This window comes from Carcharodon carcharias, chromosome 19 (genome assembly GCF_017639515.1).
Source record: "Carcharodon carcharias isolate sCarCar2 chromosome 19, sCarCar2.pri, whole genome shotgun sequence".
In the NCBI taxonomy this organism is placed as follows: Eukaryota; Metazoa; Chordata; class Chondrichthyes; order Lamniformes; family Lamnidae; genus Carcharodon; species Carcharodon carcharias.
In genome coordinates, this window is record NC_054485.1 from 20,003,392 (window position 1) to 20,018,657 (window position 15,266).

The 15,266-nt window shown below is 46.1% G+C and overlaps 1 protein-coding gene across 1 annotated transcript in view; it reads right to left on the minus strand.

Moving 5' to 3' along the window:
* Positions 1-6,005: 6,005 nt before the first annotated feature.
* ubxn11 (UBX domain protein 11) overlaps positions 6,006-15,266 on the minus strand; it is an 89,912-nt gene continuing 80,651 nt past the window's right edge. The window contains exon 14 of the mRNA XM_041213231.1: positions 6,006-6,885. Coding sequence (XP_041069165.1) covers positions 6,708-6,885 — 178 coding nt within the window. The 3' untranslated portion in view covers positions 6,006-6,707. The remainder of the gene's footprint in view (positions 6,886-15,266) is intronic.

Consider the following 15,266-nt stretch of genomic DNA (forward strand, 5'->3'; position numbering starts at 1 on the left):
GTCAAGGTCAGGGTAAGGGTCTCTTGGGTAGGCAGAGCATTTTTGGGGCACTGTGAATAGTATATTGATTGCTCAGATTTTATGCTTCTGTTGCTCTGTGCAGGATGATCTCAGTTCCTTGTAAACAATCCACCTCTTCCTCTGTCTCCTCTGAGATGCAAATTAAAAGCAGACAGTTGGCAGTTCTTCTGCTCTCTTTGAATTGAGTCATTACCTCAGCACTTCAACATAAACAAACAGAAATATGTTTTATACCAGAGTGGCTGCATTCTTGAAAGCTGTTGAAATGTTGAGTAACAGAGAGACTACAGTTCATGGGCTAAAGACAAAGAATCTGTATTTACATTATTTTGCAAAATCAGCAAATATACCGGCGAGAAATCCTTGCTTGTCTTCGAAATGGGCCCTCGGTTTAATCTCTTATCCCAAAGATGGCACTTGCAACAGTGCTGCACTCCCTTGGTACTGTAGCGGAGTGTCAGCCTGGGTTACATGGTCAACTTTCTGGAGTGGGATTACCACCTGAGCCAGAAAAAGTGTGTTACCCACTGAGCCACAGCCGACATTGGATGGACAATATATACACCTTGTTTCCTCTTTAGTCCTGCTCAGTTATATCCTTTTCTGTACCAAACCATGTCAGAGTCTCTGCCTACAAGTTGTAGAGCATCAACATTTGGATCTGCGTATTGGTTCTATCTGACAGCAGCCTTAATTACTTTGCTGGGGACTGCAATTAAGAGCAGTTTTGCTACCTCTCCACAACCTTGGTCTCTCAGGAATGGAAACCAGAAGAGCAGAAATCAGTGTGGTTGTGGCTAGATGGAGCATAAGGTGATGGAAGTCCCTGGAACCCTTGGTTGATGTTAGACATTGTTTGTAACCCAACATGAGGATGGATATCAGCTGGGGCTGAAAGGATTTAATTCTTGTGTCAGTGAAACAGTAATCTGGAGACAGAGAGAGGAACAGAGACTGAGAATTTGGATTGCCTTGTGATTTTATAATTGTGATCTAACTTTTTGCAGTTGTATAGTAAATGATAGGGGGTTTATGTTAGGCTATAGGAATTCTGCACACATTTTTAAAAAAAATGTTCAGAGGACTTATGCCACTGACAAGGCCAATGTTTATTGCCCATCCCTAATTAATGTTGAGAATGTGATGGTGAACCGTCTCCTTGAATTGCTGCAGTTCACACAATGTAGGTGCACCTACAGTGGACTGGTTAAAGAAATCCTTGAGCCCAGTATCTGTGTTTCCTATAGTTTTCTCCGTGCAGGAGTTTCTTTCCTGTTGGTGCTGTCAATGCTGTTTATAAATTAGAGAGGGGACTGGATAATGTGTTGGATTTTGTTTTAGATCCAGCCATGACAGCCATTCTAGATTTCCATTATCCTTTGATGAAAAAGTGCTTTTTATTTTCACTTCAATATGGCCTGGCTCTAACTTTAAGATTCTGCCCCCTTATTCTGGAGGAAATTGTTTCTCTGTATCTACTTGCTTGAATTCCTTAATTATTTTAAACGCCTTGATAAGTTCCCCCCTTAACCTTCTAAAGTCAAGGAAATACAAGCCAAGTGTATGCAATCTGCCCATCTATTTAACCCTTTTCGCCCTGATATATAATCCAGAACAATTCCTGGGTCAAAGATGCATTTCAAAATATACAGGGAACTAGAGGTGACCTAAATGTGACCCAAATTCTTGACATTTGCCCTTCCTGTTTCCTGACCATATTATGGGATGTATTAAACTTTCCATTTCCCATCCAAGCAAAAGTCTAGCCTCTCTGTTCAGCTTGGACCTGTGCTTAAACACCAGAAAGAATTTCTTTATTAGAGGTTACTGCCCTTTGGAATAAGCTGCCAAGAATGTGGGTGGTGTCCCCACAACCACTTGGAAGGGGTTTTAAGAAACTTCCAGAGGAAGAGGCCATTTTCGGTGATGGAGATAATTCACTTAATTCTGATGAATAAAGTTACTGATTCCTAGGGATTGAACTTGTTGCTTTAGTCAATACTGCAAATAAATTTTACAGAGCTTTTCCACTATTAGTCACTGGTATTTTCCATTTGATGGTCTTGCCTTTCCTGACGGAGAGTGTGGTTTCAGGTGGGTGAATGCTGAGTGAGGGGCACTGTTAACTGAATGGCCCTGCTGATCTTTTCCTCTCTCAAAATTCTCAAACTTGTTTTCCAATCCCTTTATGACCTCACCCCTCCCTATCTCCATTACATCCTCCTCTCTTACAACCCTGCAACATCTCTGTGCTCCTTCAATTCTGGGCTGTTCCGCATCCCTGATTTTCATTGCTGTACCATTGGTTGCTATACCTTTAGCTGTCTTGGCTCCAAGCTCTGATTTTCCTTTCTAAAGCTCTCCATCTCTTTTCCGTTAAGGTCTTAAAGCCAACCACTTGGGTCACCTGTTCTAATATTTGCTTGTGTACCTTGGTGTCAAATTTTGTTTGATAATACTCCTGGAGAGCACCTTTGGACATTTTACCATGGTAAAGATGTTACATAAATGTAAGTTGTATTGTGCTTCTTTTGATATTTTCATCTCAAATCTCCAGAGCCGTTGAGTTATTGCCTTCAATGGCCAGAGCTGAGCTGGTTAGAATCCCTGTCCATAGCTGAATGGGTCATATGGGCCTGGAGTCTTGAAGTGAGTATTGATTGGATCCAATATGGCCCAGTTTGAATGTGTGCACATCAATCTTTCACCACGAGTCTCTGGAGGCTGAGTTCAATTCACCCGCTCCCCCAATAATTACCCAATCATGGTAGTGGTAGGGGGGTGGGTTGGGATGGGGAGGGGGAAAGAGAGGGAGGGAGGGGCTGTGCCCAGAAACGCAGCACAGACCCATAAATTAGAGTTTTGCTTCTCAGGTCCATACGATGAACTAATTATTGTTTTAATTGGTGGCCAGACTCTGGCACATGAACAAAACCTGAACCCGAATCTTTCAAATCACTTTCATCAAGGACCATTTATAGTCCTTTCCCACGCCCTGTATATCATTCTCGTATTGCAGCATCTCTCTCTAGTGTTCATATTTTTTTCAAGCAAGTCAATCATTTCAACCTGGGGTCTTACATTTGCCTTTAATTTACTTGGTCTAGGAGGGGAGAAATCAACCCAGGCGCTGCTCCGGATCACTCTGTTCATGGCGTATATTGATGATTTGGATTTAGTCCCGCATGGGAGTTGTGGAGAAATTTGCAAATGATACCAAAACAGGCAATACTGTTCATTTAAAAGACTAAAGGAAGTTTCAATGGGTTATTGTTAAAATGGGGAAATGGGCTAAAAAGACAGATGGAATTCAATGTCAATATGTGTGAGATAATATGTTTTAGTAAAAAAACCAAATAATTATACTGTGAAGATAAGTAGGCCTGGGGCGATTTAAAGCGATAGGTTTATGGGGAATAAGGTTAATAAGACTGCCAAAAAAAACATAGGAACATTAGACTTAAGAGCAGGAGTAGGTCACTTGGCCCTTTGAGACTGCTCCGTTATTCAATATGATCATAGCTGATCCAGTTGTGGTCTCAACTCATGAAAATGATAGTGCAAGTCTAGGTTCTAGGACATAAAACCTAAGAGGTAAAACTTGAATAAGACTACAGTCAGAACAAAACATACAGTGTGGGTCTACACACCATATGAAGGATATACAGGTTTCAGAGAGGGTACAGCACAGATTCACCAGGATGCAGCCTGGTGTGAAAAATACAAATATAAAGAAAAACTTGAAAAATTAGGCTTTTTTTTTGGGTTATAACACAGATTACAGGACAATATAAATAAAGACTTTCATTTATATAGCACCTTTCATGATGACCAGACATCTCAAAATGGGCTTACAGCCAATGAAGTACTTTTACAGTGTAGTCACTGATGTAATGTAAGAAATGCAGCAGCCAATTGGGACATAGCAAACTCCCTCAAACAGCAATGTGATAATGACCAGCTTATCTGTTTTTTGTAATGTTGATTGAGGGATAAATATTGGCAGAGCACCAGAGATAGCTCTTTCTTCAACAATAATTCCATGGGATCTTTTATGTCCACCTGAGAGGATAAATGGGGTCTCAGTTTAGTGCCTCATCCACAAGACTATGCAGTCTTCCCTCAGTAATGCACCGTAGTGTCAGTTTTCATTTTTGTGCTCAAGTCCTGGAGTGGGACTTGAACCCATAACTTCTGATTCAGAGGCAAAGGTGCTACCAATCGAGTCATAGCTGATGAATGGATTATAGAAGTGTTAAAATTCTAAAAGGATATGACAGACTGGATGGAAACAAACAGTAGTTAAAGGGTCAAAAATGAAGGGCCATGGATACAAGATTAACAGTTTTAGAACAGACAACAGGAGAAACTGAATGTAGAGAGCTGCAGCTGTGGAATTCACACCCACAGTTAGTGGCTGAGGCAGAAACTGTGATAACATTCATTAGTTGGATAGATGGAATGAAGGAAAAGGGGTGAAAGGATAAGGCAACAGGACAGGTAAATGTGATTAGGGCCAGTTGCTCCTTTGGCAGGAGGGCAAACACTGACATGGGCCAAATGGCCTGTCACTGTGTTGTATTTCCTTATCTCTTCTTGAAAGTGCAGACATCAAGTAAGATCAGGAACATCACCTATTAGGATTTTTGGAGTTTCCCAGACACTGCTGAATATATATTGAATACCCTGTGACACTTGGGGGTAGATAAAATCTCCAAGGGGTTCATGCACATAACTAGTGACTCCATTTCTCTTGAGCTTTCTGCTGCCCAAGTTGCAGCAGAATATCAGCAAAACTCTTGCAGAAATCCTCCCCCTCGCTGTATAAGATCATGATAGATTAATAAAGCAGTTAACAAAGTATTTGGGAGCCTGGGCTTTATAAAGAGGTGTAGAGTACAAAAGGCAGAAAGTTATGCCAAACCTGTATAAACACCAGTTTGGCACAAACTGGAGTATTGTGTCCAGTTCTGGGCACAAAACTTTAGAAAGGACAAAATGGCTACAAAAGAGATTAAATGATTCCAGAGATGAGGAATCACTTACTATTAATAGACTGGAGAAGGTGGGGTTGCTCTACTTAGAGCAGAGAAAGCCAGGTGGAGATTTGATAGATGTGATCAAAACCATGAAGAGTAAATAAAGAAGCTGTTTCCAATAGCTGAAAGGTTGTTAACTAGAGGCCAGAGATTTAAGATGATTGGCAAAAGAACCAGAGGTGACATGAGGGAAAACATTTTTACACAACGAGTGGTTAAGATTTGGAACACTCTGCCTAACAGGATGGTGGAAACAGATTCAGTAGCAGCCTTTAAAAAGGAATTGGGTATTGCTGAAAAAGAAAGACAATTGGTCAGAGATTTTTGTCTTGCACTCATCAGGACAATTCACAAGAATACAATGTAAGGGAAAACAACAAATTTATACTGTATGAGAAGATCGTGCTGATTGGTTGACAAGTGAACTCTGGTTGATAGAGGTGTTGCCATTGATGGTGACTTGACAGTTAACTGCCAAGCATTGTTTGAAATTTAAACCAGGCAGCTTGATGCTGACTGGTCAAAGCAATGCACTGAGGAATGAACTAGTGAATGGCTGTCACTTATTTTGTTTAGTTGAAACAGGCACAATGTGTGTGCGTGTTCTTTCTGTTTGCAAATTTGGAATTAGGTAAATACTTGAAGAAGAAAATATTGCAAGAATATGGGGAGAGAGCAGGAGATTGAGGCTAACTGGGTTACTTTTTGAAAGAGCCAGCACAGTCTTAATGAGCTGATTGGCCTTTTTCTGTGCTGTAGTATTCTGTATCATGTGATGAATCTAGTGAGAGTAGTGAGGGCTACTCCCTAGCACAGGTTTTTGGACCGTTCAATGAAAATCAGGATTTGCCGCTTAAGATCTTTCCCCTGTCACATTGGTCCAAATTCTGTTTGTATAATGTGTGCAATTGTTTGTAGAGCTTACTGAATGAATGAGTTTCCCCAGATATTGCTGAATAGGGCAATACTTATTTTCTTCAACCAATTTTTATTTAAAATATTTTGAAATGATAGGAAAATTACCATTACCGGAACTAGAGTCACAGTTTTAGGAATGCCTAAATTAGATTCACTACATGTGTGCAGTCTGGTGTCCGTAAAGTCTAAAAGAATAACTGCAGGCAGGACCCGAGTGACAGACCAATCAGTGGCTGGCTTTAGTCGCTTAGGAGTGAAAACTAAATCAACCTGACTATGGAGTTAGATATTTTGCTTTACTTTTCCCAGCAGGTTTAGATTGCGAATGTGGATAAGCTGGTTTCAATCCGAGTCCATGCATGTGGAGGATAGGGTTAGAGGAGTCTCACCTTTGACCTTGCTTGATGATGGTCATCCCTATGGAACTTGCAAGTCAATTGGACATTGGTTATTTTGGGCATTTGTCATTATACTCCAACTGGTAATTTGTGCTGAGATTTACTTTAAGTAGGAAACAAATTAGTAAAGAATCCAAGAGTTGCAGATAACCTTTGTTGATACACTTTGGAGTTTCTTCTGGACCTTGTCACAGACACTGGGACTCAGTTCCTACGATCGGCTCCCAGTGTTGGTGGGTGATTGTGGGTTTATTTTACCAACTTGGTTTGAGGGGAATGGAATAGCATTGAATCACCAGTGGCCGGACTGGTGGCTCTCATTCCGTTGAGTTTATTCCTCCCACGGACTGACTACTCCCTGCTCGTGATTGAGGAGCTGGGGCCTTTGGGCTCGCAGGATGAGCATGGCGTTTGGAATGAGCCCATACTCCTTCAGTGTCTTGGACTGATCGCTGTAGATTTGCTGTGGGAAGGTGCTGATAATGTCGTAATCAACCTTCGGCTTTCCCCTGCAAAACATCAACCATCAGGCAAAATCTTAAAGTCCCAGCAGACAATGTATGAATTTCTGGTCAGTCGGGCCCACCCAAATGCTTTCTTCTTTCAGGGACCAGCTCCACCCATTGAATGATACCTATATGGGCTTTATAAGCCTCTTCAATGTAGGGGAAAGAGGTGACTGAGGTTTACAGGGTGGGAAGAGAGTGCCAGGAGAAATTCCAGAGTTCTGAGGTACATGGAAAGATACTGAGAATTTGTATTGACAAGTGAAGTGAATAGTTGACTTTGCTTGATTGACATTGGAGGTGGTTATAATAAGTTCTTTCTCTGAACTTTTATCAATGTCTCAATGTTTATTTGGACAAGATTAAGAAGTGTGAAGTGTTTGAAGCCTCTGTTATTGATAGGCTAATGGTCTGTCTGATTTACACTTTATAGAATTGGAGGAATAGAAGGTTATTTTCCAAAGAACATTTCTGAATGAGGTTTTTTTCTCAGCAGTTCCACACTTGCCAGTGTTATTATGTGGCTCACTGGTTGTGTACATAGTGTGTACTGGGTGAATGGGCATGGAAGGGGTATGAGTTGAGGGGCTATGGGGAGTAGGTGCGGGGTGAGGTGCTGTAAGGAATGAGGGTTAGAGGGCCTAACTGCTTATATTACAATTGGGATGAAGTCCCAGAAAACTGAAGCGGGCCTTCTGACCAGCCCGATTCGGCACTCACCCACACCCCCATGGCCACCCACAATCTGCTTCCAGGGATGGTGGGTCGACTCCATCCTGCATCCGGCCCACTGGAGTGAAAATTGTGTGTGACCCGTCATGGGCCTTCCACAAGAAAATATAGAGATTAGTGCTGCAAATTGTACTCCTTCATTACACAAGGTCAAAGTAGCGATGTAATGCTGGAAAAGCTTCACACGCCCAGCCATGGCAATGGCAGCATCTTAGCAGCATCAGTAGGTCCCAATACTCTGCATTAAGTGAGATTACCATAATGCCTGAGGGGCTGATTATTAGGTGCTACATGCAGAGTCTTTGCCCTTCCACTTACCCTTTCACCGCCTATCTATCAGGGTGCGGGCATCCAATTGTGCCTTGTCCATAAGCATCACAGTAGCACACTGGCATCACAGATGATTGTGATTCAGAGGGAGCAGGCCAACAGGGGCTCGAAAGCACAACATGAAATGCTGGCATGACAGGAATTTATGCCAGGCTACCCTGCATTCACGTAGCATCCCCTGCCCTCCAACATCAGTCAGTGCTGAACTAGAGATAGCCATTTCCGCCAACACCAGCATGATGCCACCACCAAACACATCTTCCCTTCACCTCGCCGGCGGCATTCCGCAGGGATTGTTCCCTCCAGGTCCACTCCTCCATCACCCCCTACACCTCAACCCCCTCCCACAGCACCTTCCCATGCAACCGCAGAAGGTGCAACACCTGCCCCTTTACTTCCCCTCTCCTCACCCTCCAAGGGCCCAAACACTCCTTTCAAGTGAAGCAGCATTTCACTTGCACTTCCCTCAACTTAGTCTACTGCATTTGTTGCTCCCAATGCGGTTTCCTCTACATTGGAGAGACCAAACACAGACTGGGTGACCGCTTTGCAGAACATCTTTGGTCTGTCTGCAAGCATGACCCAGACCTCCCTGTCGCTTGCCATTTCAACATTCCACCCTGCTCTCATGCCCACATGTCCGTCCTTGGCCTGCTGCAATGTTCCAGTGAAGCTCAACACAAACTGAAGGAACAGCACCTCATCTTCCGACTAGGCACTTTGCAGCCTTCCGGACTGAATATCGAATTCAACAACTTTAGATTATGAACTCTCTCCTCCATGCCCACCCCCTTTCCGATCCCCCTTTATTTCCAAAAATTTATATAGATTTTTCTTTTCTCACCTATTTCCATTATTTTTAAATGTATTTCCATCCATTGTTTTATCTGTACCTTTTAGCCTATTTTGATTCCTTCCCTTCACCCCACCCCACCCCCACTAGGGCTATCTGTACCTTGCTTGTCCTGCTTTCTACCCTTAATTAGCACATTCCTTAGATAATATCACCACCTTCAACACCTCTTTGTCCTTTTGTCTGTGACATCTTTTGGTTATCTCCACCTATCACTGGCCCTCTATCCAGCTCTACCTGTCCCACATCCCCCCCCCCACCTTAAACCAGATTATATTTCACCTCTTTTCTATTTTTACTTAGTTCCGTTGAAGAGTCATACGGACTCGAAATGTTAACTGTGTTCCTCTCCACAGATGCTGCCAGAACTGCTGAGTTTTTCCAGGTATTTTTATTTTGTTGTAGAGAATCAGATTCCTGCATTTGAACGCTCACAGGTAACGTGTCCCAATGAACAAAGTGAGACGCCTTACTGGCCCGTGGGCTTTCTTCATTATCTTGTCAGAAAGTGGCAGAGGACAGGTGAAGAAGGTGAGGGAGGGACAGCACCCCACTTCTGTGACCAGGAACTGCAGATTCTGGTCGAAGAGGTGCAGTGAAGGAGGGATAACATTCCCAAGATGGAGGAACACACAGCGTAACCAAGTGAGTATGACAGGAGATTGCAGCCACTGTGAGCACAGCAAGTGAAGACCAAGGTTCTTGGATCCAGTGTTACAAGTGGTTCCACAATCTGCTGCATTGCAGCAAGGCGAGCTGTTTGGCAGCAGCACACTCAAGACAGCTGAACGCTGCACCTGTTGGGCCACACTTGGCACATACCACTCCCCTATACCTGGATGAATGTATGCCCAAGACAATCATGTAGGTCCAAGCAGTTATGGGGTGACATCTGAATGGACACTGTGATCCATCGCCGTATTGAGCTTTGTCCCTGGTACAGGATAGAATGGGATTACATCACTATATGTTGTACCTGCAGGAGAAGAGGGCTCTCAATGCCAAAGATCGTCTTGCTGCCCCATCCCCAGTGTAGGCTAAGGGCAATTTGCTCAGTCAAGGTGAGAGCCATGGACATTGTGAAGGTGCCAACCAAGCTCATTATTGGGCATCGTGAATGGTCCATAGCAACTGACAAAGGTGGTGTTAGAGGCACTTTTGATCATAGTGTCAATGGTGGAGGTGATGCTGTTGACGCCCTAAGCAAAATGGGAAATTGGTCTGAGAGGGGGAGTGTGAAGAGTGGGTTGCATGATTAGGGTTCCACTAAGAGGTTGAAGGCACTGGCTTGGATCCACAGTTGCTCTGAAAAATGTCCAGGCCTTACACAAATTACCTGCTTTTGTGTCTCACATAGGTCCAAGCATTGACTCAGCCCCATCTTCAGGTGGTCAGTGTCTGTGTGGGGGCAGAATGAGGCACCTAAATATCCCAGCTAGGTGCCATCAATGTGTGCAGGAAGGTCCTGAGTGACCTCATGGCGCAAGAGCTGCCTGTCATCCCTGCGGGCTCCTCTCAGGGCGCTCTGGGTGACAGCAGCAGCTCCTCCGCCCCTCTGCCAGTGACCGTGGCATCTGACAAGGCTGTGGCAACTGGGGAGATGCCAGCCGTGGCACTGGCCGCTCCCTCACAGGCAGGGTCAGCACAGGCTCCACTGGCCAGAGGATGACCACCAAGGTCATCAAGACCAACAAGACAGCAGTGCCAGCAGGCTGTCTCCAATACCGGTGCCAGGGTGGAGGAGGGAGCACCTAGACGTAGCACTCGCAAACTTAAGTTAAAGGCACCATGAGCACAAGAGGAACAGGTCACGGGTGATTTTATGTTTACTTTATGTACACTGGTCTGGGGTTGAAGAACAGAAATGTTCATGTAAATATTATTGAACTGTCAGAATGAGATAAATTGTGTTTTTGTTGTCATGACCTGAGTATGCTTCACCTTTTTATATCATTGGTGCAGGGAACGCTAGTATGTAATGCTGGACATAGGTGGCTATGAACTTTATTGCACATGTATGAAGTGTTCTTTGTGTACAAATGATAGGGTTCTTTCAGACATCCAGGATGGAGGTTGCAGCCCTGGCATGCGGTTGCTGATCTTTGGTAGCCTAGCTGAAGGAGTGTTGGATCAAAGCATCCCTGGTGTCCCTGCCTCCCTGCAGGTTACTGAGGTCTGGGTCCATGTCCTCAGTTTTCTCCTCACCGTGCTCATCTTTGGACTCACTACTAGATTCATCCTCTGTGGCCTGTGGAGCTGCATCAAGATCCTCTTCCTCCAGTGGGTCCCCCCTTGCCAGTGCCAGATTGTGGAGATCGCAGCATGCAACCACTGTCAGTGACACCCACTCTGGGCGGTATTGTAGTGCCCCCCCTGAATGGTCCAGGCATCGGAAGAACATCTTCAGAAGACCTATCCATTACCACCTTTGTGGAGGCATGACTCCTACTATAATGCTGCTCTGCTTCTGTCCTTGGGTGGTGAAAAGTAGCGATGTAATGCTGGAAAAGCTTCACACGCCCAGCCATGGCGATGGCAGCATCTTAGCAGCATCAGTAGGTCCCAATACTCTGCATTAAGTGAGATTACCTTAATACCTGAGGGGCTGATTATTAGGTGCTACATGCAGAATCTTTGCCCTTCCACTTACCCTTTCACCACCTGTCAGGGTGTGGGCATCCAATTGTGCCTTGTCCATTAGCATCACAGTAGCACATTGGTGTCACAGATGATTGGGTGTCATAAGCCACCTTTTCAACAGATAGCCCTTGTCACCCAGCAGCCGTCCATCCAGTTGGGTTGGAGCACTGAAGACCCTCAGCACCTGGGAATGTCTCAGGATATAAGCGTCATGGGAGCTGCCAGGGTACCTTGCACAGAATTGCAGAATCTGCGTCCTGTGTTCACAAACTATCTGTACATTCATGGAGTGGAATCCCTTCCTTTGACAAAGGTACCTGACTGACCCGCTGGTGCCTTGATGGCCACATACATGCAGTCAATTGCACCCTGAATGTGGGGAAACCCAGCAATCGCTGCAAAGCCTCTGGCTCGCTCAGCTTGGCTGGCCTCGTCTGTACAGTAAAGAATAAAGGTCAGTACCCGCCTGAACAGAGCTTCTGTCAGCAGCTTAACGCAACTGTGGACAACTGATTGGGACGCTCCACACACAGCCACATTGACCCCTCCAAGGAGGTGGATGCATAGAGGTTGAGGGCCACTGTGACCTTCAGGGCCACTGGCATGGGGTGTCCACCCACACAGTCGGAGCTGATCTCAGGGTCGATCCTCTGACAAATGGAGGTCACAGTCTCCCTTGAGAGACGGAGGCTCCTTCGGCATTGCACCTCACTGCCTGTAAACCCTGGCAGCAGGATGATGGCGTCTTCGGCAGCCCTTCTGCCTTGGACTTCCTGCTGGCCCCGTGCCCTTTGTGCCTGTGCCTCTCCTCCCACAGGTCCCTTCCCTCCCTGGAAGCTGCATTGGGGCACCTGGCCCCCTCTCCCTTCTGCCCCTCTCGTCCTCCTCAGAGATCATGCCACCAGCAGAGACCACAATCCCCATTACCAGGGAACAGAAGGCTGTCTGATACCTGGAATGGTCCACACGGTCTGGATCCTCCGGGGGCCTTGCAGACACCAATGAGCCCTGAAATGAAGCCTGGAAATGCTAACAATAAAGCTCAGAACAGAGATGAAGCTGCAAAGTACCAATAATCAACCAGCAGCAAACTATCTCCAAAACTCCTCACTACGCACAAGGGCAATGTTGCTGACCCTTATCCCGTGCATGGATGAGGTTTTGAAAATGTCGACTGGCTGCCTGTCCATTTTTCCATGCGACGAGCGCAAAATCACACGGGCAAGGAAAAAAAAAAATCGCCATCAATTTGGACTGTTAAAGGCCTTAAGAGGCCAGTTAATCAATGGCAGGCGCAGCTCCAGCACCCACTCCCGCCCACGGGATGTAACATTCTGCCCGTGGAGTGAATCTTGGCCCTCCCTCTGTGGTGAGTTTGGTGGCGGAGGGAGTGGGGGGGTGGGGGATTTATTTGGGGAGGAGAGCGGTTTGTGGGGACTCTGCCATCTTGGCCCCACCCCAAGATTAAATCCACGGCGGGAAGTCCTGTGGACAGCCTCCCCGTCCCACTGTTGTCATGGGGCATGGACCACAGAAGAGGGCTCTGGTGGAGCGACTAGGGTAGCAGTAAAAGATGAAATATACTGGGAACCTTACCCCCCCCCCCCACCTCACCCACATTCAAAACCCTGGGTTGGCTTTCAGGCAGTTTGGATGGGGCTGGCTACTGGGGCACAGCAATCGTCCCTTCCAGCCACTGCTATGCCACAAGTGCCCCTGAAGTGGGTATGCAGCTCCTCACGTACACCCTGGAGATCAGCGCTTATAATATGAACGGCCTGCTCCAGGCTACTGAGTGAGCCTTAAACCCTTTGCAGGGTGTCATGCCCTGATGCCGCCTGTGTCTGTCCATGAGACTGGCCATTCTCCCATGGTTGGAGTTCATGTGATTGAACCCCCGAGATAATTAAGGCCTGTGGACGGCCTTCCCATGATGCCGTCAATTGAGGCTCTTAAGTGGGCATTTAAAAGGCCTCATCCTGCCACCGCTGGTATTAACCCAGCTCCGTGCAGTGTTGCTTGCAGGGTCCCTTGTTCAAAGGCACTCAGTGCCTGATCGAGGCACTGCCACCAGGAAGGGAGGGGGGGACCCACTGACAGCCACCCCCCCTGCCCTTGCTGCCAAGCTCCCTCACTCCCTCTTCCCACATGACCCCTGCCCTGTTAAACCTCCCCCCACTCCCCCAGTCACTCACTTCTGGCCTGGGATCTAGTGATCATTCTCGGCCTTGAGCTGGTGTAGGACTGGTAGCAGCCACCCAACTCCTCGGTGGTACAGCCTTTCAATAGAGCTGCCAACTTCTGATTGGCCGGCAGCTCTTGGCAGCAGGGCCTTGACCCCCAGGGTCCTTGTTCCTGGGGGAAGGCCCACTGCTGACATGTTAAGTGCCTGAGTGGAAGAAGATGTGGCATCTTCCTGAAAAGAGACAATAGAGGGCACTAGCCAGCTCTCCAGTTAGTGGCCGAGACCCCCATTGCCGCCACAAGATTCCAGTCATATACTTTCTTCATTGGATGTGGTGGTCTGTCATTGTACACTAATATCTTCAGTTACCAGCTAACCAGAAAGCAACTGGTTCTTAGCAATGGCAATGGAGACTGCAGCCAGAAGTCCATCTCTTAGTTACGGTATTAGTGTGAATGGTGGGGTCATGCAACTCTAGCAGTGAAAAGTTGGTTCATTATCCAAATGTTCAGAGAACGTAGTAGTCCACCAAGGGCTGTGGATGTAAAGGGTCATTCCAGGACTTGTCCATTCATAGGTTCATTTGAAGAAGTAACTATGATCCAACTTATTGATAAGATGCAGTCCATCTGGTGTCGTTCCACCTTGAGTGCTGTGTGGAAGGCAGTCAGACACATGTGAGGTCACAGTGATGGAACAGTGGCTGCTTTCATGTCAGAATGTTATGTGTCTTTGAGGGAAACTTGCATGTGGGATTTCCCATGTGACTGAAGCCTTTGTCCTTCTAAGTGGTAGAAGCCATGGGTTGATAAGGAGTCTCGGTGAGTTACAGCACTGCATGTTGTAGATTTCACATACTATGTGATGGTGGTGACGGAGACTGTGGAAGGAAGTGGATGATGTCATTTATACCTGCACAATGTCCAATCACTGCATTTCTATTGACCCATGCATTCCTATCTGAATCTCAACTCACATGGCTTACCTGGTGGGCATGGTTTGGCTAGGCACAAGGTGAAGTCTTCTCCAGTTATTTGCCAGCATCTAGCAGAAAATTACATGGCCCAGCTTTTAAAGGATATCTCAAGGACCATCTGTGGGCAAGGGTGAACCCAAGACTGATGATGATGCTGGATTCAGTCATGTTAATAACATTGACATTCAATGTTTCCTGTTAGTATTCTCTCTTGGGGATGGGCATCACCTGGAAGATGTGCAGCGCCAAAGTTAAAGGGCCATGATGTGGCAATGGCTCGCCAGATACTTGCTACTGGATTTGCAGTGAGATCCTAAAGGTGGCATATGTGAATTGTCTCTGTATTAAGAGGTCCCTGGTGACAATGGCAGCCCGTACAGATCCAGCCATGGTTACCTGGGCCTATCCCTCAGGACTCACTTTGTTGCCCTCCTCCTTTGTGTCAACTCTATCAGACTCAATGGGCTCCTCCTTCCCCTCCTCTGATGAGGTAAATTGCTTGCTGGTTTCAGGCCCCTCGATGTGAATAGCCCTCCGCTGTGCCATATTGTGGAGCATGCAGCAAACAACCACTATCCTTGACACCCTTGCAGATGAGTATGGGAATGTTCCTCATGAGTGGTCAAGGTATCTGTACTGTATCTTCAATGGGCCAATAGCCTGCTCGA